A 24,815-nucleotide genomic window follows, 5' to 3' on the forward strand; every position below is an offset into this window, starting at 1 on the left:
AAAAAAAGGGAGAAAGAAGAAAAGAAAAAGGTAAAGAAGAAGAAAGACAGAAGAAAAAAAAAGAAGAGGAAAATAAGAGGAGGAAGACGAGTGAATGAAATAATGTGAGGGGAAGACTTGCAAAAAAAACAAATCTTTCATGTTACTATATAGAATTTTTGCTTGCGATTCGCGCAAGAGTTGCCTGTTCGATGAGATTTTATATCTTGCTCAACAGGCTGATATGGAGCAAGTTTTGAAGTCAATATACAAAACATATTTTAGCTTGGACATCGAGCTTTCATTATTTTTTTTTTCATTTACAAATTTAAGTGCTCTGTAAAATCTCCGTTTTATGGTCTACATAAATTATCATCATTTTAAGCTTACGCTGCGTGGTCACATTGTTTGATTTGCCAAGTTCATATTGTCTACGTGTATTCCATAATGTTCCATTAAACAAATGCATTCAGAATGCCCAGATTCTAGGTCTAAATCTAACACATGCGCGATAGCCTGCGTGTTCCTTATGTAAAATGTACTTAAATTATCCAGTTTCACATCAGAATATCAATAATTCGTCCCTGTTTTCACGAAGTGACGGATGTGCGCGCAACTTTTTAAAAGCCAGTTTTGAGTAAATCGCTTGCAAAGGTTTAGACCTCATACTCAACCTCTTTAATGTATGCAGGGTGAATAAAATCATATTTTCGTAGAGAGCATATTCTAGACAATCTTCGATTCCAATCATTTGCATTTTCCTTTAGTATTTACGAAGATAATGAGCTATAAACAGAACCATATTTTTGTGAAAAAAAAATATTACGGGACACGCTTAGATTTATTTTCACGAAGTGACGGATAGTGCTCCGCGCGCATAACCGTCACTTCGTGAAAACCCGAAATTGAAGGACGCGCTTCAATTTTGTTTTTACGAAGTGACGGGAAGAGGTTCCGCCTTAGTCCCACGTATAGCCTAGTGGATGCAATTCCATACTTATGTTTTAGATATACACAAACTCTTTATTTCCTATTGCAAACAAAATTAATCCTAAATGTGAGATTAATAGGGCCTGCAGCTTCCGCTAATAAGTACAAAAAATTACTTCTAATACTGTTTTCTTTTTTTTTCACGTAATAAAAGGGAAGCCCAATAGACACACGTTTTAAATTCTTAGGCCTATTTTATTTCAATATCATATTCATTTTTGATAGATGAACAATGAAATTCGAAAGCTTTGTATAACAGGTCATGAAAAATGTGACTACAATGTAGTCGAATTGTCTTTTGTTCTTGTTAATTTATAAAGAGTTTAATTATATACCCTTTGTGTGCTCTGACTCCGTTTGGAAATTGAAAATTCAACATTATAAACTTTTGTTAGTCTATTAACCTCCCTACCCCTTTCATAAAATGAAATCCCGATTGATCAATGTCTCTTAAATGTTGTGTATTAATTCTTTGTTAAGGCCGAGTTAGTAATTCAACATTATTCTTTGAGACTATTAATACCTCGAAAATTGTAGTCAACTAAATGTGGACCTAACTTGTCAAAGGCAACAAGAATTGGTAAATTATGACTAATTGCTACCCCCCCCAAAAAAAAATAAGAATTTGTCAAAATAAAGCGAACAAATTTCGAGTTACATATCACTCTCGCCCCCCCCCCTCATTCTCTCTCTACTCCATTTTTCCTTTATCACAATGGTCATGTATTCTCTCCTGAAAATCCTATTAAAATATCTTTTCATGCAAAATGAGAGTTATGTCATAGATCATTGAAAATACTAACGATATAAAATAAATTCTTCAAAGTTAGCAATGTGAATAAATTTAGAAGAACACTTTTAATTCTATAACATATAAAATCATAGCAGCAAGTGACAAATAGAAAATTAAAATGTAACATTTTTTTTCATATCAATCATTTCGATAACATGATAAAGGTATGCTTAATAAATTCATTAAAGTTCTCCATACAATGTTAACAATGGAAATATATTTTTGACAAAATTTTAAATTCAATAATATATAGGACCATAATCGCTAGTGACAAACACATCAACATTCATAATTCTTAAAATTAATTTAATATTGCACTGTGAAAGGTATAGGAAATGAACCATCAGGTACACATTGTCAGAATTTTGTCATTTTATACATTTCATAAAACTTTAATATACCGTTATGCAACAATGTATTTATTTGTATATCATACCTTGCTAAACACAATCAGTATAATCCTAGTCTGGGAATGCCACATTTAGAAATACAGAATTGCTATCATGTACCAAATTCTACATTCAAAACATTCCAATGACAAATTAATAAACTTTCAATTACAAGATTACTGGAAAATAATTAATGCTAGTGGTGCAGGAAAGTTGTATTCTCTAATGTATATTTGTATTAACATACACATATACAAGTATAATGGCCTATTTCTTTTCCATCAAAATAGAAGTAACATAGTCAACATTACTTATTACATTCACTACTCTTTGGAATTTTTTAATGAAAATAATGTCATAATTAAATCAATTGCCTTGAGAGTTATTTCATGTTTTTACACACTGTCAAGGACTAAAAAGTCCAATAGTACAAAAAGCTTATCTTTACCGAAGGAAACATGCAAACATTTGAATAAACAATTATAAACTATGATGGTCAAAGAAAGAAATATAATTTTAAATCAATAATTTAACGTCATATCAAACAGGATAATTTTTTAAACAAATTTATAATCAAAATTCCAAACAGCGACAAAAGCAAAAAAAATGCAAGGATAAAAAATACGAATGACTAAGTAGATTTGTATTTTTTCCATCATTCTCAAGTCATTGGCTAAATAACATTCATCAATACATTTTCCAATCAAACACTTGTTTTTTAATTGCAAATTATTGTCAGAGTCCAAAACAGGAACATATATTAAAATACACCTTAGTTTCTTCCAAATCTGAAAACTTAAAAAAAAATCTTCATGGTTTTAGAAAATAACATCTTTGATCTAGTGCGATTAAAAAAAAGAGTAAAATTCTTACTACAAATAGACAGAAAAACATGTGCTGCAGTGTATCTTTAACTTCCAGCTAAACATAATCATGTATTACTTCTTTCGTCAATAACAAAATCTAACAGTTGGATTTTCTGGAATAAAATTACGACACATCAACTGCATGAACCAGGTGTGTGAGCGATGACAAATAAAGACCTGAACATTCTGTAAAGAGTTGGGGGATTAAATTGAATGAGCTCTCAAATTATTGTACAGAAATGGGGGATATCAAGCTTAAAATAAAAAGCAAAAAATAACTAAAATCAGCTTAAGAATTCTCACACCCCTGATAAACCAATAAAACATTACCTCATGGAAGAGGGGGGGGGGGGGGTGTCTGTATTAATACATTTGGCTTTTGAAAATGAATTTACAAAAACCTAATATGATTTTCACCCCTACATCCTTACTAGTAATATATCATGCAGCTATCGAGTTTCACAATGCATGTCAGTCTAAATTGTATGATTGTTATTATTAAAGAATATGTAGTATTAACACAATTCATTTAAGCACAATACAGCTAATAACATTCAGTTTTATTTTAAATGTAGAAATATGCAGTATTTCTGTTTTTAGATAGCACCAAGCAAAATGAAAACATGCAAATCAAATGAATGAAAAAGGGTAATTATTCTGCATCCATATGTGGACGATGTGTATAAGCAATTTTAACATGTAAGTATAGAAGATAAGTGACTATTCTGAACTTTATATTTGACTGTATATATAAAATATTTTTAAAGGAGTTCATAATCATATCACTATAAGAGCAGAGACTTATAGTTCAAGCAGTATAGTTTCTTTATATAATACACTGCTCTAAAAATGAAACCAGATTTGAAAGTCCTATCAAAATTAAAACTAAACTTATGTTGAAGTCAAAATCTCAAGAAAATTAAAATTGATATCAGTTACCCAGCTGGAAAAAGAAAAAGTTAGATGAGAGCACTGAACCTGAAAGGCCACGAGGTAGACCCAACTCCTTCACATTTTCACAAGTGTAGACAGAGTTTCATCATTAGAATTGCAGTCAGAGTTCTCAGAAGATGTTTCTAGTTTGGTTACTTCAATAGTTCAAAACCAGGGCACACTATAAAAATCCAGTCACTACCAATTCCACTGTCATGTCACCAAATCAGATCATATCTGCGATGTTCAGGGAATCATCAATGACACATCTGACAAGCGTGTCGGCCCCTTGATCTAACCTATGTGTGTGGAATGAAATAATGTACAAATTATCTGTTTGTTTTCAAAGTTTTTTGTCAATCCAATATCAAGTTTGTAAAATGGATAGCAGACTCAATATTTTAAATTGCCCTTACCAAACATAAACCTCCCCAGTCAGTATGGTACAAGAATATATTTTATACACTCTATTTACCAATGATAATTTAAGCAAATATTTCAATTAGATGTTTCCAATTTATAAGAAAGTTTCAGCTGAAAATATGATCACATGTCAAATTTGTAATGCTCTAGGGCAGTACACAAAGCATCTGTTAAAATGAGAATAATGTTCTTTTACAACTTAGAAATACATGTATATCTGCTAAATTAGAACGTATTCCAAAATTAATATTTTCTGATTATAACTTTGAATCAACGTAGTTTTATAGCTTCATTGTTTACCAGATTTGCAATTGAAATTAATTTTGGTAGTGAGTGAAAATCAATGAATTGCTTATACTGACAGGATGTCATGTGAGTTTATAACACTATGAAAATTCTCACCTGGAATTGTATCTGACCATCAGCAACAAGTGTACCAGTTCCAGGACTTCTCTCATTTGTTCTCTGAAACATCACTTATTGTATATACTGCATCTGAAAAAAATGAAAAATCTTCATCATCATGATTATGATCAAATCCGAGGTGCAGTTATTTATGTAGATTCTTTCAGTTTCTGTAAAACGTTATAGAGATAAGGGCGAGGAAGTGGCCACCAAACAACAAAGTATAAAGCTCTATCTACATTAGATGTAGACTGAGTCTGGACTTGAGATGATTTATTTAAAACATAAATCCCCAGTAATCTTCAGTTTAACTAAGGTCTCAACTTATTTGCCCACACAGGTTGGCCACTAACTTTACCAAATTAATTCATGATCTCAGCATTCATATTGTTATTTATAGACCCCCCCCCCCCCCGGTGGGGGGTATCTTTCCATTACATATTTTTTTAAGTATGTAATTACATGATGAGTTCACTATAGCAAAGCAGATAATAAAATCTATGTATTCATTTGTGATTTTTTTATGGAAATTTATTGCAAATACTATTCATATGGCCTGGGAACTTGTGAAGACAAGTTAGAACTTAACGAGTATGAGTTAACACAATGGCAATGCATGTAAATTAGACTAGATCTAGGCTAGGCCTAAACTTTTGCACCTATATACGATTATTTCACCAAATCCTCAGCCTTCATTAAATCTATTTAGTCTTGATAAATGTTATAAAATATTCTAACCCTTATGGTTTGACTGAATTTACATTCAAGTTCGATTGAGTGACAATAAAGTACACGCAATACTCAGTTCAATTTTCACTGACACGAAAATAAATATGTGGGGCAATGTATGTAGAGATTGGACGTTATTTTAAGGATTTTTGCTATCAGAGACGTTTAAAAAGGGTTGAAATCACTCGAAATGACTTTAAAGGCTGCATTACATTTATTTCCTTTCCTACATTTACAAAAAACTCACCATTTCATGGTCTTCGGCTGTTCCAAACTGTAAATATTTGCCTTCCGTCACTTCGTGAAAAAACTCTTGAGTGCAAAGCGTATTCGTTTGTTTTCACGTAATGACGGCTGCTTATCCGTCACTTCGTGAAAACAAGAAATCCTTTTACCCGGTATTTTATTGAATGTCATGTCGTCATAGCAACGTAATTAGACATTATTGTGATCTGAAACTTTTTGAGGTTCAAGATATAAGTCATAGATGTCCAAAAATGCAAAAAACTCAAAATTGAAAAAAGTGACAATTTTCCTCTTATCCGTCACTTCGTGAAAACAGGGACGAATTGTCTGCTCACGCTTCACGATCGCATTATTAATGATACCCAAGTCCCAATTAACTATATCCTATTTATGATTTACAAAATATGAATAGAGTGTCCCGCTTTAAGTCTAAAATCTCAATTTTCTTCCTCTCGCACTTCGCGCTCGCATCAATTGTTTAGTTACATACCTATCCCATTTATTAATACAAAAAGTGCTTAGAATGACAATATCTTAGGTCGGAATGTCAAAAAAAAAATTGCTCGCGCTTCGAGCTCGCATTATTGAAATATATAACATCTTCGTGGGTAACTGTAAGCAGTCCTTAATAGGTCCCTTTTCGATAATGCTAGAACGGTTAATACAATTTCTGCTCGCGCTTGGCGTTCGCAGTAACCATCTAGTTACATACGAATCTTGTTCAGGATCACACATAACATTGCCCAGAATATTAAATTTTCAGGACAAAATACATGAAAATTAAAAACAAGAAATCGCTCACGCTTCGCGCTCGCACTTTTTATAAGGCTTATGAGATTGTTTCATGTTTATGTTGTTTTAAAAGAATAAAAGTAAGAAGTGACTGATCGGGGAAAATATAGGTGAAGATAATTTCTGGCCCCGTCCCCTATTGGCGAAAGTCGGATCCGCCCTTGTGACACACACCAGAAAAAATGGTGCCCCCCCCCCCTGAAAAAGCAAGGACCCCCAGTGCCCCCAGGAAAAAAATCCCAGCTACGCCACTGCGTGGTAATGCAGTTCCCAACACATTTAGAAAAGGAATCTTGCATGTCCTTATATCCTATTATCCTTGCCAACTTTGGTTAGTGTTATACTTATTCTCTTCAAGAATTCCAACAAACAGTCCTTAAAATATTTATTATTCAAACGCAAATATCATAACATTTCATCCTTAGCTGCAGGTTTGCATTTTGATACATTACTCGTCATTATTCTCATAAACAGTTCTAAAATAATACTTTGTCTGGTTTAATTGTCAAAGCTTTTCATCACGCACTGATTCAAATCATTTTTTAGGTGAGGATATACATTTATATACATGTGTATAATGAGACAGGTATCATTTTCATGAATTGCTACAAATAGTCCTTAAAATTCCCCCCAGTCAGGTAAGTATAGCACAACTTTCAGCTCACCTCTCGGGATTGCATTAATTGCTTAGTTAGATATGCATTGTGGGATTACTTCTGCCTTAATGTCCCGATTTCAGGTTTATACATAATAATTCACAGCTCGCGCTCGCATTAATTGTTTAAATATGCACCATGTTAATGATGAAAAAAGTACTTAGAATATTCAGTCTTAAGATCTTAAAATTGAAAAAAAAAATAGGCTCGCGCTTTGCCCTCGTATTTGGTCGATTTACTTAAAGAGATATATGTCATCTCTATGAATTCATAAAAAGGGTCTTTCTAATTGTTCCTTTTCAGGTCTGAAAAATCAATCATTTTTAGCTCGCGCTTCGCGCTCGCATTCATTGTTTAGTTAGATACGCATCATGTTTATTATTTAAAAAAAAAAGCTTAGAATATTCCGTCTTAACGCCTTAATATTGAAAAATATTCGCCCTCGCATTGATATTATGTTTTATTTTGACTGGTCGTGCGTTTACTAAGTGTAGTAGATTTAGATTTACATTGATTTATTTCCGTTGTAGTATATATGTGTGTGTGTGTGTATATTATACACCTTGAAAGGGGCGCAGTTTTAGCACTTGCCCCGGGCACCGTTATAAGCCACACTTCTTATCGACTTTTGTTCTTCCCCCTTTCCCCTTGTTTCTACTTCCTAAGTAATATAAGTGACATAATTAATTATTTTAAAATGGTTTTCATGTAGCCCTTTTCCCCCTGGCTGCTATTCATTCAAGCTTTTTTTTTTTGCTTACGATAGCTGGCCACTGCATCCAATTTTATTTGAGCTTTTATGTGAATTATTTTCTCATCTATTGTTATTAATAAATGTAAATGTCACGTTTTTTATTCAACCAATAATTTTGTATATCTTTTTTTCTTCAAATCATTATTGTGAGCTTGTCACTATTATTTATCAAAAAATGCAGAAACATCTGCTAAAAAGTTTGTCTCTTAATCCAGGGTAGAATATGACCTTTTATTAGACCCAGAATTCTTAAGGATTTTGGATTTGACAAAGGGTGTATCCGTTTTACTGTGAGGTTAATTCAAATCTCGAACTATTTTGGTATTTTGTCTTCATGTGTCACCTTCCCTGCATCCACTTCGGGCGAGGGGGGGGGGGTGTTTCGGCAGTACAAAAATAAATCCAGAGAATGGCAGATTTTATATCGCTTTTTGCTAATGAAATTTAACTGAACTTGGAACACGTTTGGGACGTTTGTACAGGGTAGTGCTACGGTCGGGGGTAGGGGCGACCACCAAAATATGATATTTTAAATAGAAGAATGAATGAAAAGCGGGGAAAACAAGGGAGAAAAGAAAGAGAAAACAAAGAAGAGTGTATAAAGTGAGGTATAAGAAGTATAGCTCTACATTACCCTTGTAATTGAATTATTGAGAAAATAGATCGCCCCCAATTGATTAGTACCCTGGCGCCGCCCCTGTATATTAACCAAGTTATAAACTTAATAAATTTTAAGGTTTATTTCCAATTCGTATATAATGCCAATTCGTCCAATTGCCAACTCGTCTACTACCATTTGGTCTATCATCAGTTCGTCTACTCACCACATGGTCTACTTTCATTTAGTCTGCCATTCCGTTTAATAACCAGTTGGTCCAATAGCCATTTAGTCCATATAACATTTGGTCTAAATAAACTAAAGTGTTAATTGTGCAAAATGAATATAAAGAAAATGGGAATAAGACCAACTGGTTATTAGACGAAATTGTAATAGACGAAATGGTGATTAGATCGACGAAGTGATGATTGGACCGAATGGATGATAGACAAAATGTTGATGGACGGAATGGCATTAGACTAAATGAAGGTAGACAATGTGGTGAGTGGACGAGTTGGCAATGGACGAATTGGCAATTTAACGTTATAAAGGGGATGTCCATTAGGACGGTAATAGTTTTGATTAAAACACAATATATTTATATTTCCCTGCTTATTAAGACAAACTTAGCATCAGGGTGAACATGCCCTTAATGCATGATATTGAAAAAAAAGACTTTACAATAAAATTGGTGAAATCGATGAAACTCTCCCATGGTTCCATAACATCATGGACCTACTACATGGTAACATTAATGTTTGCAACAGATTGTCATGACAGCGTCCAATCATACGTTTACCAACAATGCTCATCCATAAACAGGGAATTAATAACCATTGATCGCTAAATACTATGGACAATTTTTTTAGAAGTGTCATTGCTAACATACGAACGTCAACAAAAGAAGTCATGGATACCATCACATTATAACATCCAAAAGGAAAGAGGACTTGGCATGAATCAAGTAAAAATAAAAAAAAACATGAAATAAAGAGGAACGAAGAGTGTAAAAATAAGTCGAAGGTACGCATATTGAACTGAAGCCCACTCAACGGTGATTTCATGTAATGGATATTAGTGAAGGCCATGTTTTTTTTCCTCATATGAATGTTATGTTATTTCCAATGTTTTTGTTTATTTAATATGTAGCGTCTTGAGTAATGATTCATTAGAAAGTGCGCATTAGAAATACTTATTATTATTAAGAAAAAGGACACTCCTGTGGTCTTGCTCCATTGTACTCCTGCATGTATAATATACTTTGTATTTGATGGATTCGTAAAAATCAATACATGTACATCATTATAGCTGTAGAGGGAGCCATATAAAAATGTGGATTGCAGATTGCAGCTCCGCATCATGAAAGACGAGGGATTCAAGTTTTATGCTATATGCATTTTTTTCTTGGGGGGTGGGGGTGGGCATTGGCGGCGGAAGCCAAAAATTTTTGGAGGGGACAACCAAAAAAATTTTGACAAGCAAAAAAAAAAAAGATTCTCGACCCCAAAATTTTAGGGGGGACGTAGTAGAAAAATAAATTGACAAGCAAAAAAAAAAAAAGTCATCAACAACAAATTTGGGGGGGGGGGACCGTCCCCCCTCCTCAAATTTAGGGGGGGACACGTCCCCACCGCTTCCGCCGCCTATGGGGGTGGGTGCGAGGTAACCTTATCATTTAAACAATAAATACATCTTTGCGAATTCGAAACGAAAATAACTGACATACAAACATACACACATATTTCCTCTTTAAATTTATGTCCCTGTCGCATTCAATTCCTGCTATTTTTCATTTACATTTTATCAGCAATGCTCAGAGGCCGCGGAACGGTTTTCAAAGTGGGGGGGGGGGGCTGACCATGCTAAAAATCACAATTGTATGGTCACTTTTGCGATTTTGTACATAGTTTTGGAAAAAAGTGGGGGGCTGAAGCCCCCCAGCCCCCCGGTTCCGCGGCCCATGATGCTGACCCCCCAGGGGGGGGGGGGACTTACATTAACGAGTGGATACCATGCGCGACCCAAAAAAAAAAACAAGTAAAAAGGATGTCTTTTTCAAGATAGGGCACGTTACGTACGTAACAAGGGTGTCAAAAACACACAAATAATGAAAAAAAAGGGTATCTGTTTTCGCTAGGAAAGCTACGTGTTTAGGGTCAATTTGCGAGGGTACAAAAAAATTAAGACTAAAATGTTTTATGAAGAATGTACTTTTTGCCCCAAGAGTCAACACTACGTGTCTAGAATACGATTTGCGCGAGATGTGGGGAGGTTGGGTACCAAACCCAATATGATGTAGGTGAATTAGGTAAAACCGACGACCGATTGAAATATCGCTGTACTTGTTTAGGGGTCCAATTCAGGGAATCTTGCCAAGAGTATCGTTTGTGTTTCCAATACCTGTTCAAGGGGTGCATTTTCGGAATATGGAAAATACGTGTTTAGGGTGCTTTTCGAGACCCCGTGGTCGCGCATGGTATCCACTCGTCAATGGAAGTGCCCCCCCCCCCCCGGGTGCCTACCACAACATCCTGATATGAAATTTGCTGTGGAAGGGACGTCGTCTATATTCTGGTTTCATGAAAGATACTTTAACCTTTCTGAATTCATGTAATGATGGATTTCTAATGAAAAAATGTAGTCAACTCCTTTCAAAATTCTATGGGCGCAGGTAGGGGCGACTACCCGGGTAGTCGACCCCCCCCCCCCCCGACACACACAAATAATTTTGAAAGGACTACATACGTAGTGAAAATAGAGAGAACAGGGTCAAAGATGAGCGTTAAGAAAGGAAGAATTTCTCATTGCATAAAACATTCCGTCTTTTCATTATATTTATCTAATGTTATGATTACTTGTAAATGTTTTTTGTTTATACTTGGTCCGTGTTCAACCAATAAAACATGTAAATAAAAAAAATCATCTATTTGGGCAATTCCATCAAAACACCTATGAGCGACCAAAAATATGGGACGGTCCTATTGTGTTTTCTCATTCTAAAAGAATAGCAGTCTTTCATGATTTTTGGCAGGACAGTTCGGGACCCGATGATGTACAATTGGTTATTTAATGGAATTGCCCATGTAGAAGGTAAACCGTCATTCTGTTTCTCATGCCCCAATTGTGGCTACAAAACAAACACCACACATTACCATACTCGTCTCCCCCCACGTGGATCATACAGAAAAATATCATCGTCATTCAACTCCTGCTCTATCAACAATCAATGCCTCATTGCACTTTGCCCCATTGTTCCTTTTCACGAACACATCTTAATTCATATCCACACTCAAAATCAATAGGTTCTACAACCCACATAGATTAGAAGTGCCTTTATGATTTTTTTTTCTTTGGGGGTGGGCAGCTTACACAGATTTTCTACAAGATCAGTTAATAAATACAAGAACAAGGGAGATTTTCATTAATTTTTATCAGTGATTTTCACATATTTTCTTACCCAATCAGACACCAAGATTAGAAGTAGCATCCAACATCTGTCACTGACAAATCCATGAAATGCTCCCTTGATGTCACAAATTGTTATAAACGTATCGAACTTCTTTCCGTAAACAATGCCAGATAAGCTTTGCATCAAGAACAGACAACGCCTCTTCCATTCCAACACACCCTTTGGCAAAGACCAAAGCACACAGCTCACAAAATACAAGCAATATAATTCCAAACACCAGGTAATTTGTGTAAGCATATATCCATTTTATTCTCATGTAGGATTTACATGCTTGGAGCTTGGTCCAGATGATGGGAACCAGAGATGTCACAGAAAAATGATAATTTGAAATATAAGTACAGTTCTAGCTGAAGAGCACCAACTAGATCATAATTTCCTAATCGCATGTACCAGCAAGTCTCACAGAAAAATGATAATCGGTATATTGGGCAATCTGATAAAAGATGAGCAACTGAAGTAGTATAGACCAGATGTTGGCTTCCGTGAAAGAGGGCATTTGGAATATTTTGTGAGAGGTTATTGAGATTCCAAGATGGATTTGCTCTGCTTAGCTTGCAGCCGACTCGGCAGCGATGAGATCCTTCTTCAGTGGACCCTACAAAGGAAGAGAAAACAGACGTTAACAGGTTAATGAATAAAGCACTCATGAATCAATGACAAGAGTATAGTAAATGTCGAACTAATGAGGCTTGTTTTCAAAGTGGGTTACATTTTTTCTACAAAGCTGCTGCATGGAATACCCCACCCCCTTCAAATTGACCAATTTTTTTTGCAATGCAACTGGTTTTTTTTTTTAACATATCTTTTTTTTTCGTCAAGTGAATGCGACACATTCACGATTGGCAGATGGTACCTAGAAACAATTGCAAGAATTTATGCTGCATGGAAGAATCCCCCTTCAAATTGACTAAATTTTTGAAAAGCAACTGTTGTTTTTTTTTCATGTGAATGCAACACATTCACGATTTGCAGATGGCACCAAGAAACAATTGCAAGAATTTATTCATTTAACCAGATTTCAATTAATGATATGGACATCAGAAGGAAGGCAGCATGGGATTTCAACATAGTTTGTCAGAGTGCTGTAATAGCACATCCCATGGTTTATCGTCACTTGTCACAATCATTCATGCTCCCTTATAGCCCACTACAAGATAAAGTCCAGTTTGGGTCTGAATAAGATGGACATTCAATTAGTCAAATAATCACCCAAGTTAAAGCAATTTTGCAGACCACAGGCCTGTTTTATAGACTTGGAACTGTAGCAACTGCCATTTTTGTAACTTCCATGGAGATTTGCTGCTGAACCCTGTCGCCATAGTAGTTGCCAAAATAGCAAAGCTACTAAGTCTTTATGAAAGTGGTCCCAAATTATGCAAAGCATTTGCCTCTTCTAAGACTCAAATTTGCCTAATTAGAGCAAGTTCCTGTGGTCCCAAGTGATTCAACTTCGGCAAATACCTGCAGTTTGTACTTCATACTAATAATATTAGAGTCAAGAAATTGACTTGAATATTTACCATGAAAGCCTTCTTCTCTGCATGAGTCTGGAAGCGACCGTGTCCAAACTTGGAGGTGGTGTCGATCAACTTCAGGGTGATCTTCTCCAGGGCAACACGCTTGGTGTGGACAAGGAGAGACTGCACAGGACAGAGAACAATGTAGAAAATGTACACGGGTGATTAAAAAATTCTAGTATAGTAAGAGATGAAATGGATGGTTCAACAAGAAGAATGCAGATGTGACTCGCATTCCTGAATTTCTTTTTAATCTGTACCAGAATCACTACAAAGAGAAAAAGAATCAGGATACCAGGTGTACATCTCATGAACAAGCTCAGTAGGCGTTGATTTCAATGTTATGTGAAACAGGGGTACACATATTGATGTCAAATGTTGTTAATAGCAATACGTTTTTTGTAGAAGAGACTTGTGACTAGAAAGTATCCCCCCCCCCGAGATATCCATCAATGGGAATTCCCCATCTAAAATAAAAGGCTACCAAAGAAACATAATTAACTGTCTTACCTTGCGGAGGGTAAGTACCCTCTTCTTGGGTCCGATGACACAGCCCTTGATCATCAGGAAGTCATTCTTCACTTCACCGTAGTGAGGGAATCCACCCTATCACCACACAAAATAAAAAAATGAGAAAAAACACTATAAATACTGAAAAGATGGGAGTATTCTACTGTCTGATTCTAAAAACATGCTAGCAAAATGGTCTAAATAAGGTATCGTACATGCAATGTAACAAATGCTCGTAATGCAGTCCGAGTTGTGTTTTGTGTAAGCGATAGGAACGAACAACTCATTACTGATGACAGCATTACAAGAGGATAAACAAATTCATTCACTTTCAATATCAGTACAAAGTTATTTCACAGGGGAAAAAGTCTTGTGCTTTAAATGTTACTGGGTAAGGTACTTCACTGATAGATGGCAAATAGATCGCTAATTGATTCTCTACCCCCCCCCACGCACTCTCACGCAATCCTACAAACAAAGTATATTATCAAAGGACTTACCATGGGGTTGATGCTCTTGTCTGTGATGTCCTGAATTGTGCTTCCATTGTTCTTCACCAACTTGTTTCCATCCAAATGATAGCCCTTGCCAACACGGTAGATCTTCTTGTTGATCTCGGTACGGTGGTGGTAACCCTTCTGACCAGCACGGGCAACTCCATAGCCCACACGGGCTGGATGCCAGGCTCCAATACAGGCAACCTTGCGTAGACCCTTGTGGGTCTTACGGGGCAGCTTCTTGGTTCCCCAACGGGATGTTACACCTGTAATGGCAAAAAAAGAACTTTAGATTAGGCAAGCGGGTTGACACTTAAAAGATATTAAAATGAAAATAATTATTAAAATTTTGAGCAACTCTCTTGCATTGATATTGGATTAAATTTTGACTAATAATCTTTTTTCTTGGAAGACATGGACATCAGAAGGAAGGCAGCATGGGATTTCAACATTATTTGTCAGAGTGCTACAATAGCACATCCCATGGTTTATCGTCATGTGTCCTTTCTTAACCAGCCCTGTTCTCAACCAATTGTTTGCTGTAATGATTCTAGCTGAAAATTCCATCAAGAGTTTCCACTTCCCTATAGCTTGTTTGTACACAACATAATCTTATATTCAAGACTTTAAACTGAATTCCGTATGCACCAATGATCAAAACGGCAATTAAGTTGCAAATAGTCAACAAAATTTGCGAGAACATTTTCACCAAACATCACACATGATAACTAAGTATAGGAAAGTTTTCAAACATACCTTTGAATCCATGTCCCTTGGTAACACCGATGATATCGATCAACTCGTCCTGTCCAAAGACCTCAGAAACAGGGACGTTCTTCTCCAGGCGTTCCCTGGCCCACTCAATCTTGTCTCCAATGCTGCCACCATTGAGCTGGATCTCCATGACATGAGCCTTCTTCTGACGCTGGTTCATCAGTTTCATCTGCAACCAATAGCAGCAAAATAATAAGAATCTAAAGCCCTAAAATTTCAAGGACTACTTAAATGATGAATATCTGGTTTAGTAGATGAATCTAAAGTGATGACATCAGAAGGAAGGCAGCATGGGATTTCAACATAGTTTTTCAGAGTGCTGTAATAGCACATCCCATGGTTTATCGTCACATGTCTTCACTGGTAATTCCCATTGACCTGTTAAATGTTCTCAAAGAAGATGAGGACTATTACTTTAAAATGAACCCATTGGGCTTTTGAAACAAACCAATCAATATATTGTGATGGATGTTACACTACATACTTGAGGCAGAAATAAATGATTGATTTGCATTTGGTTTATGGTACCTGGGTGTGAGCAATGACGCGGATGACGGTGCAGTATTTCTTCATGACGTTGAGGTCCTTCTCGATCTCCTTCTTGCCCATCTCATCAGCCCACTTCTTGGAGGACTTGGTGAAGGCCTTCTTCTTGGAGCGGTACCTGCAGACAGACACCCACAAACACGCACACGAGAGAAAAGGAAAGACAGGGGGCTCAAAATGGGGGAGATAGGAGGGGCCTCATCATGCCTTGATGGCAAGAGCGGAGGCCCACAAGTGGCTCATCACTGCTACCATAAGGTACAGAGAGCGGAGCCATACAGGGGACAGGGACAAAGGGACAAGTTGAGGGCAAAGACTCATCATGGTAAGTGACCATGAGAGGAGTCTTGTAGTATCAATGGTCATGAGGACAGCTCATCAATGCCCATAGAGCACAGAGCGGAGCCATGCTGTGGGCTGGTTAATGTTAACATAGAAAATAGAAGTGATCGGAAATCAATCTTTTTAAATCGCCCAGTACATGTACCGGGCTTCTTGTAATTTTTCAAACACAACTTATCAAAGATATAATCTAAGCTACCGATAGCGGAGCCATAATAGTTTGTACTACTACTTGCAAGAAAGTAAGAAAATTTAATCACTAATTCTTCAAGCTTTGTTGAAAGTATATGGTTTTGTAACTGCATGATTTGTGGTCCAAATTATAATAAGTTTTGACATAATTCATGTTAGAGTCTTTATCTAATCAAACTTCTTGAGCTCACCAGTTCTTGTAGAATCGTCGTTTGCACTCATCACTGAGATGTTCAGCCCAGACAGTCTTGAGAGCACGTAGACCGGATGGTGTCTCGATGTAACCCACAAGACCGACAATGATCATGGGAGGTGTCTCAAGAATGGACACGGCTTCAACCACTTCCTTCTTATTCACCTCTGCAGAACAAAAGAGCAAAGTGGATTATTGATAAAGACGATGGGAAAGGGAATATGGAGACAAAAACAATCAAATCTTAATATAAAATAACTCAATCAAAATAGTAACAGGCTTAATCTACTGGGTATGTCATTCTATTTCCCATTACCATACAGTAGAATGTGTTCAAGTCTGCAAATAGTGTGCTTTCAGACTGGAATATGCAAACATACATTATGTTGCAAAGAGTGGTCTCAAATTATTTGAATAAGCCAAACTTACATACATGTACACAGGTTTGTCTTGATCAAATATTTTGAACATTTTCTTCCTTTCTTTCAAAAAAAAAAGAAAAAAAAAAAAATAGGGTCTCATTGGGCATTAAACAACCCCATCCCAAATATGTGGTAACAGACTTACTTGAACCAGGTCTATCTACATCTCGAACAATATGGGTCATTCCAGCCTTGTATCCGATGAAGCAGGTAAGATGTACTGGCTTGCTTTTGTCATCCTTGGGAAAAGCCTTGGCCTTGCCTCTGTGGCGCCTGCTGCGCTTACGGGGCAGGAAGCCCAAGGAACCGTGCCTGGGAGCTGAGAATTTTCTGTGAGACTGGAAAGATAGGTTTTCTTTTCTTTAAAGTGGAAGTTCTGTCACACTCACAAAAAAGTTGATTTGAATGAAAAGGGAAAGGTCAAACAAGCTCAAACTGAAAATTTCATCAAATTAGGATACTAAATATAAAATAAAAAAATTAAGATGCTTGAAATTCCATACATTCATATACATGCATCCTGATCGGTATGCAAATGAGGGACCTGATGATGTCGCCCAATTGCTATTACAGTCAGACTGCAGGTCCCAAGAAAGTGGCTTCTTTCATCCAAGTGATATTCATGACTTGAGATGTTTTGCATATTTAATGAGCTTGATGCAAACCAAAACACCTCTTTTCATTCGGTCATTGCTGCTCTTATTGTGCATCGAATTTCATGAATTTGGTACCATTGTAAAGAAGAAGAATCATTCTTTCAGGTCATGTGTTTGGATTTATTCAAAGATTTTGTAATATAGGTTAAAATTTTGATCTAAAATATGCTACAAAATAAATATTTTCACCTGACAAAAGCTGCTATTTTCACACTTTATTTATGTTTGAGCCTAAATGATTTTTATATCATGATAAAGCTGAATATGTATGCTGTGAAATGATATAGGTTTCAAAATAAGAATTGGTTTAATCGGGTCAAGATCACACTTTTCATTTGCCAAGTACATAAAGCAGTTTTAAAACAAGAATTCTGCACTCTGATTGGTCTAAGAGACCACCCAGTGGCAAATTCCAACGGTTCCAGTGCCTTGGTTCGTGGGAAGGTCACAGTTCCCATGTGGTAATCTCCTCAAATACCCCGCGTCTGTTGTTTACGTGAACCTTATCCAGCCAATCAGGACTCTGGATTTCATGCAAGTACAAAATTTCAGAAATCTTGTCTTGTATCTTGGTGGGAAAAGTGTGACCTTGACCAGATTAAAAGGTGCCGCATATCAAGAGTGGTATTGTGAGAAAGTACAGAAGTTCAGCTTTATGGTGATATAGATATCATTGAGGCTCAAAATAAAAAGTTTTGCACAATTTGCAAAAGAAAACAGAGGAAGAAAATTCAGTTTTGAGGCACCTTTTCAGGCCAGAAATTAACTTATTTAACAAAATATTGTATACAAAATAAATGACCAATATGAAAGAGTAACTTTTACTCTATCTGATGGTGCAATAATATTTCATTTAACTTGAGGTTAAAACAGGTAAATTCTTGGAGAAAGAAAATCTCACGAATCACAAGATTTTGCAAGGGGGAGGATTCAGCCACGAGATGATTTGGATGAATCTGGCCTTTTTGCTCATTAGCATAGGGACCTGCGGTCTAACTGATTACTTTTTATTTTATTATACGAAAAGTACAATATTTAAATATTTTTCCTCAATCTGATTGTGAAAGTTCATTCTTTACATATAATTATCGCTGTTCAAATCAATGTGACTTGAGAATCTTGTCAAATCTGCAAAAGCTGTAAATTACTGGACATAGTCTAGACCTCTGAGACTAATTCAAACAATGACATACAAAAATAGCAACTCCAACTCTCTTTAGCAATTTCAGAGTTCCTGAAAAATGGAGCGAAAATTTTTCTTTATCTATTCCTTTGACAGGTGGATACTATATGCGACAATGGGGTCACGAAAAGCACCATTAACAAGTGTTTTCTATATTCTGAAAATGCACCCCTAAACAAGAAGTGTGTGAAACCCAGAGATGCCAAGTTAAAAAAAATGTTATGCGTGAGATTTTCATGACTCGGCGTCTCTGCGCGCGCGCGGCCAGTAGTTACACTCGTACGTTGCGAAAAGGCGCAATGCGCGCGCATGAGATATGGGCTTCCTCATGATATCGATCCATACTACAAAACCATGCGATGCACGCACGCGATTCATTGTATCATGCACGTACTATGCGCTGACTGCACTCTCGATTCGTCTCGCGTGCCGGGCTAGACGCCAAGGCGGTCGGCCAGTCGTATAATCTAGCGAATAATGCTAATTTTTCTCTTTTTTTTTCTGCTGGGTCCCGATGCGTGAGAAAAATGGGTGCCATGCGTGAGACGGACCCTGAATGCGTGAGTCTCACGCAGAATGCGTGAGACTTGGTAGCTCTGGAAAACCCACCAATAACAAGTGTCATTTTGGAAACAAAACACTCTTTACAAATAGTCCCCGATTTTATCCCTAGGCCTAGACAAGTACAGCGCTACCATCAAAGTACGTTGGTTTATATACCTTTACCTACACTACGGCCCTACCTCCCACAAATAGTACTAAAAACACAGCTGTTGAGGCGGAAAGTACCGGTACATCCTTTCTAACACATTTTGCATGTTTTGGGCCTTCACTTTTTAGTATACCCTTGGCCTTGCAAATCTGACTGTAAGTAAAAGTTACCTTTTTTCATTATTCGTTTTTGACACCCTTATTATGTTACGTAACGTGCCTTATCTTGGAAAGGCCATCCTTTATTATTTTAGATCGCGCATGGTATCCACCAGTAGCGTACCCAGGATTTTCCACAGGGGGGTGTAGCCTGGGGCGTTTTGGGGAGTGAAAGTTATATACTGTACGTATGGAGTCACTCCCCACTAACGCCTGGGATTCCTCCCTATACTTCCCCACATACGGGTACAAAACCAGAAACTTTCGCCCCCGAGAATTCTACTTTCCCTCTAAAAGATCTAGCCCTAAAACATGTACATGGGGTCCAACTTCATTTCCAACATTTCATTTTTAAAGAAGAATTCATTAAAAAAACGAGAGATTTGTTTTGAAAAGATGGAAAGAGCTTACTTCCGTGTTTACGTCGCCATCTTGATTTCTTTGTCTTCCGCTTGGCGACAGCACGCAAATCGCGGGATTTGCGTGCTGTCGCCAAGCGGAAGACAAAGAAATCAAGATGGCGACGTAAACACGGAAGTAAGCTCTTTCCATCTTTTCAAAACAAATCTCTCGTTTTTTTAATGAATTCTTCTTTAAAAATGAAATGTTGGAAATGAAGTTGGACCCCATGTACATGTTTTAGGGCTAGATCTTTTAGAGGGAAAGTAGAATTCTCGGGGGCGAAAGTTTCTGGTTTTGTACCCGTATGTGGGGAAGTATAGGGAGGAATCCCAGGCGTTAGTGGGGAGTGACTCCATACGTATGGTCAGTTCTCCCATGTCTGCGCGGTCTCCCAAGTCTGCGCACCCGCGTATCTGCGCGATTCTAGTAAAAGAATACACGCAACGAGCACGAACTTTGCACATTCAATGCATAGACAGGTATTCATAAAAAAATCCGACTCAAAATGGTGGAAAAATGATGAATTCAGAGCATTTCATGTGACGGTCTCAAAATGCAGCCTTTTGTCATCAAAATCCCCGAATCGTGTGCAAAGTGAATGAGTGCGCAGACATGGGGTACCATTTTTTTTTTCAATCTAAAAATGACTGCCCGAGGTTTTTTCCAAGAAAATCATATATTTATTTTAAATTTTTATGAGATATTTGGCACACTAACTCATTATAATGTAAGGAACATTATCAACTGAAAGATTTTGTGAAATAAGAAGAAATTCATGTTAAATCTTAGCTCAAATTGTTAGGTGCGCAGACTTGGGGCCCACCATCATACAGTATATAATTTTCACTCCCCAAAACGCCCCAGGCTAGGGGGGGGGGGGCAAAATCGTGCGCCCAAAAATTTGTCAAGCAAAAGTCTTCAACCACAAATAAAGGATTTTGTACCCCCCAAAAAAAATTGACAAGCAAAAAAAAAGGTCCCCTACAGGACTATAAAGGACATTTTGCACCAGAAAAAAAATTGACAAGCAAAAAAAAACAAAAAAAAAAAAACGGTCAACTTCGTGAGGGGGAAAGAGGGGTAGGGATACGTCCCATGCATGGGTTTAACTCTTTTAATCAAATCTATGAAATTTATAGCGCACTTAATCTACTCTTGTAAACTAAGGAACATTATAGACTGAAAGATTTTATGAAATGAAATGTTAATCTGAACTTCATCGTAATAAAAAGGTGCGAAGACATAACGTTAATAGTCGCACACACGTAAACATTCACACAAGTGCACATCAATTCCTTTCTAAAAAGTGTCTTTTAGACACCAAATGTACTCCCACATCATAAAAACTACTATTAAATAAAATAATAATTGTCTTTCTTCCACTCAAATACTATTACTTGAAAGGATGTTTCGTGAAATAAGGGATTTAAGACGATATTTAAAGAGTGTTCAGTGGCCTCACCATCCTGGGATACGTGGACGTGTAAAAGAGGCCAAATCGAGTAAGCGAACGATCTCGCGAGCGCGATCGATCGCGAGCGATAATACATCCACGGAGTTTTCTATACTGACACTAGACTCCACAGACTCCACATTGCTCTGTGACAAAATTTTCGGACCATATCCGCCATCTTTAAAAAATCTCTCTTTTTGCAAAAACAATGAATTCAATATAGTCTTAATTTTTTATTGGTCTATGTTATATAGAAACATTTCTTTCATGGACTTTTACGTAATAAACATTAATTTAACAGAAAAATTGCACGTGTGATTTCGCATGCACTTGACATGACAATTTTTATTTTCACTTTTTTTTTCAATTTTTTGAATGATATGAGAGCGCGAAGAGTGATCGAGCTAAAAATGTTGATATATTGATCTGAAAACTGTGCATTTTAAGCAGTTTTTAAATAAACAATTTGTGACAGCGTGAAGCATGACCTAATTTTTCAAAATTATCAATTATTATTATTGTATTTTTTTATCATTTTCTTTTTTCGGGGGGGGGGGGATTAGACCTAAAATTGTGACATTATATAAGCACCTTTTTTAATCATAATTACATAGGCGCAGTTCTGGGAGGGGGCTTTGGGGACTGACGCCCCCCCCCCAAAAAAGGAGTCTAACATTCATTTCGTCTACATGCCACTTTGTCTAATTAGTAAAGTTTGGTGACTTGTTTTTAATATATCTGGTGAACATTTGGTAAAGGTCAAGTCCACTTCAGAAAAATGTTGATTTGAACCAATAAAGAAAAATCAGACAAGCACAATGCTAAAAATTTCGTCAAAATCGGATGTAAAATAAGAAAGTTATGACATTTCAAAGTTTCGCCTATTTTTAACAAAATAGTTATGTGAACGAGCCAGTCACATCCAAATGAGAGAGTCGATGATGTGCACTCACTCACTATTTCTTTTGTGTGTTTTTTTAGACGAATTAGACGAATTGGATATTAGACCAAGTGAGAATTAGCCTTGCGGGAGATTGCTTGCCAGCAAGTCATCCGCAACAAGCATGTTCAAAACTTTCGAAATCTACATTTTAGTCTATTTGTGTGCCAGGTATGAAACTCAACAATGAGTTAAAGAGCTGAAATTAAATTAAAGAGCTGAAAATATTTTAAACATGCAGGCCTACCATGGCCCTGGGAACGATTTTTTTTTGCTGGGGGTGCTGAAGTAGGCTTAAATTCAGGGACAATCCAGCTATCGCTAAAGGTGGGGGGGGGGGGAATAACCCATATTTTCCCCGATCGGCCGCTCAAAGTTGATCATTGTTTTTGTTTCTTATTCGTAACAGATGATCACTTCTTGCGAGTGCGAAGTGCGAGCTAATTTTTTTTAGTTCATGTATTTTGTCCTGAAAATGGAACATTCAATGCATTGTCTGTGATCCTGAACAAGAAATTATGTTTTTAGTTATCCATGTAGACAATACATATTTCAACAATCAAATTATAAAGCGAGCGCGAATTGCGAGCTAAAAATTTGTGAAATTCCGACCTCAAAAATTCACGTTCTAAGCACGTTTTGTAGTCATGAACAGAATAGGTATATCACTGAACAATGCGAGCTGAAAATTTTAAATATATATAGACCTTAAAACGGGCCACTATAATGTTTTGTAAATTCTGAAAAGGAATGGTAATTGCGTATCCTATAATAGGAACGCGTAGGGCGAGCAGAAATTTTTTGATATTCTAATCTGAAACTGGATAATTTAAGCATGTTTTAACTTGAACAAGCCGCTTAACTCAATTAGATTATTCTAAATATATTTTCATCGAAAATCCCAGGGCGAAAATCAATAAAGCGAGCACGAAGCGCGAGCTGAAAATATTTGATATTTCTATCTGAAAAAGGGTAAATTTAAGCACTAATTCAAACAATATAGGGAAATTGTGAATAGGTTATTATGGATCTTAATGATGCGAGCGCGCGAAGAACGTGCTGATATTTTTATCATCATTATTTCGACCTAGGCCTACACACAGTACCCCCTGGAAAAAAAAAAATTGGGGTGCTTCAGGAGCACCCCCGCTTCCCAGGGCCATGAGGCCTATACTGACCTGAAAAGTGATAATTTCAAATACTCTTTATGTTAATTGGAGAAGAGGATTGTTATCTCGCTATATGAATGCGCGTAGTGCGAGCTAAAAAACACATTCAACATCTTTATAAACAGGACATGCATGCGTATCTCGCCGGAACAAAGTAATGAAAATCGAATCGCAAGCCTTGTTTGTGCAAATATGGAAGTTCCATGCTTTGAGCATTATTATCTCTTAAGAGGCAACTAAAAATGAGTGTGACTGATTTTTTGTTTGTTTTATAAATTCATTTTTTTATTAAAATATTTGTATACAGGATAACATGCTCAGATTGTTTTTCAGCATGGTCCTAACATAGAAGGACTAATGACCTGATTTAAAAAAAAAATATTCTCTCTCTTCCTTTTCTTATCTTTGCCCTTCCTTTCCCCAGATCTCTTCCCCTGGGCTTTTCCCAATCGATCCCTTCTATCTTTTTTTCTGTTGGCAAACAGCAGGGTTCCGCAGAACCCAGGAACTTCCGGCTACCTGCCTGATCTTGAATAATAGCACCCCGGGCAAATGATTTATATTGGTAAAATTATAGTGACGTATATTGACACTAGAGTAATCGCTCGCATTGACGCGCGCGTAATGCGGCTGTGATTCCATGTATTGCGCAGCCGCCATCTTAAAGAGGGCAAGAGCGCGGATTTATAACACACGGCTCTATGGGAGAATATCACATATTTCACTTTTTTACATTATATTTTCAATTTGATGCTGTATGCAACGTTAAAATCACAAGGCAAAACATTTTTATGTTAAAATATATGATAACCATGCATATTTTATAAAGGAGATGGACTGAACATCCAGAAAACGGGGGAAAAACGACGAGGTCGACTCCTGAGTAGTAGTTATTCAATCATCATATAGCATATACCGTGACAAGGGTGTAAGATAAGGTCAACTTAACACTTTAGAGTGCTCATATGTTCTCTTGATTTGGTGCTCATTTGACACTCAGTGTTCAAGCAATATACTGTATTGAAACAACACTTAGAGTGTAAAATAAACACCATACTCAGAAGTGTTGAAACAACTTGGTGCTCATTTGACACTCCGGCAGTGTTCAAGCAATATACTGTGTTGAA

The 24,815-nt window shown here is 36.7% G+C and overlaps 1 protein-coding gene and 1 long non-coding RNA gene across 2 annotated transcripts; both read right to left on the minus strand.

Moving 5' to 3' along the window:
• Window positions 1-4,825: 4,825 nt before the first annotated feature.
• Window positions 4,826-6,066, minus strand: LOC121423269. The gene is made up of 2 exons (XR_005971253.1): window positions 5,755-6,066; window positions 4,826-4,868 (listed from the first exon to the last, which is right to left on the minus strand). It is a non-coding gene; the product is annotated as an uncharacterized LOC121423269 (long non-coding RNA).
• A 6,192-nt stretch (window positions 6,067-12,258) lies between these two features.
• LOC121422536 (60S ribosomal protein L3-like) lies at window positions 12,259-21,685 on the minus strand. Its single transcript, XM_041617672.1, has 9 exons — window positions 21,589-21,685; window positions 17,161-17,353; window positions 16,592-16,760; window positions 15,849-15,984; window positions 15,303-15,489; window positions 14,550-14,812; window positions 14,050-14,145; window positions 13,543-13,662; window positions 12,259-12,617 (listed from the first exon to the last, which is right to left on the minus strand). The coding sequence occupies exons 1-9, from the start codon at window positions 21,589-21,591 to the stop codon at window positions 12,570-12,572; spliced, it is 1,215 nt and encodes a 404-aa protein (XP_041473606.1). The 5' UTR covers window positions 21,592-21,685; the 3' UTR covers window positions 12,259-12,569.
• Between the last annotated feature and the right edge of the window lie 3,130 nt (window positions 21,686-24,815).

Source organism: Lytechinus variegatus, chromosome 10, assembly GCF_018143015.1.
Source record: "Lytechinus variegatus isolate NC3 chromosome 10, Lvar_3.0, whole genome shotgun sequence".
Lineage (NCBI taxonomy): Eukaryota > Metazoa > Echinodermata > Echinoidea > Temnopleuroida > Toxopneustidae > Lytechinus > Lytechinus variegatus.

Excerpts from the sequence above, each read along its gene's own strand:
- LOC121422536 (XM_041617672.1), bottom strand. Across the intron at positions 15,985-16,591 it reads CGACGATTCTACAAGAACTG|GTACCGCTCCAAGAAGAAGG; the intron begins GTGAGCTCAAGA and ends GTCTGTCTGCAG. Across the intron at positions 14,146-14,549 it reads ACAAGAGCATCAACCCCATG|GGTGGATTCCCTCACTACGG; the intron begins GTAAGTCCTTTG and ends GTGTGGTGATAG.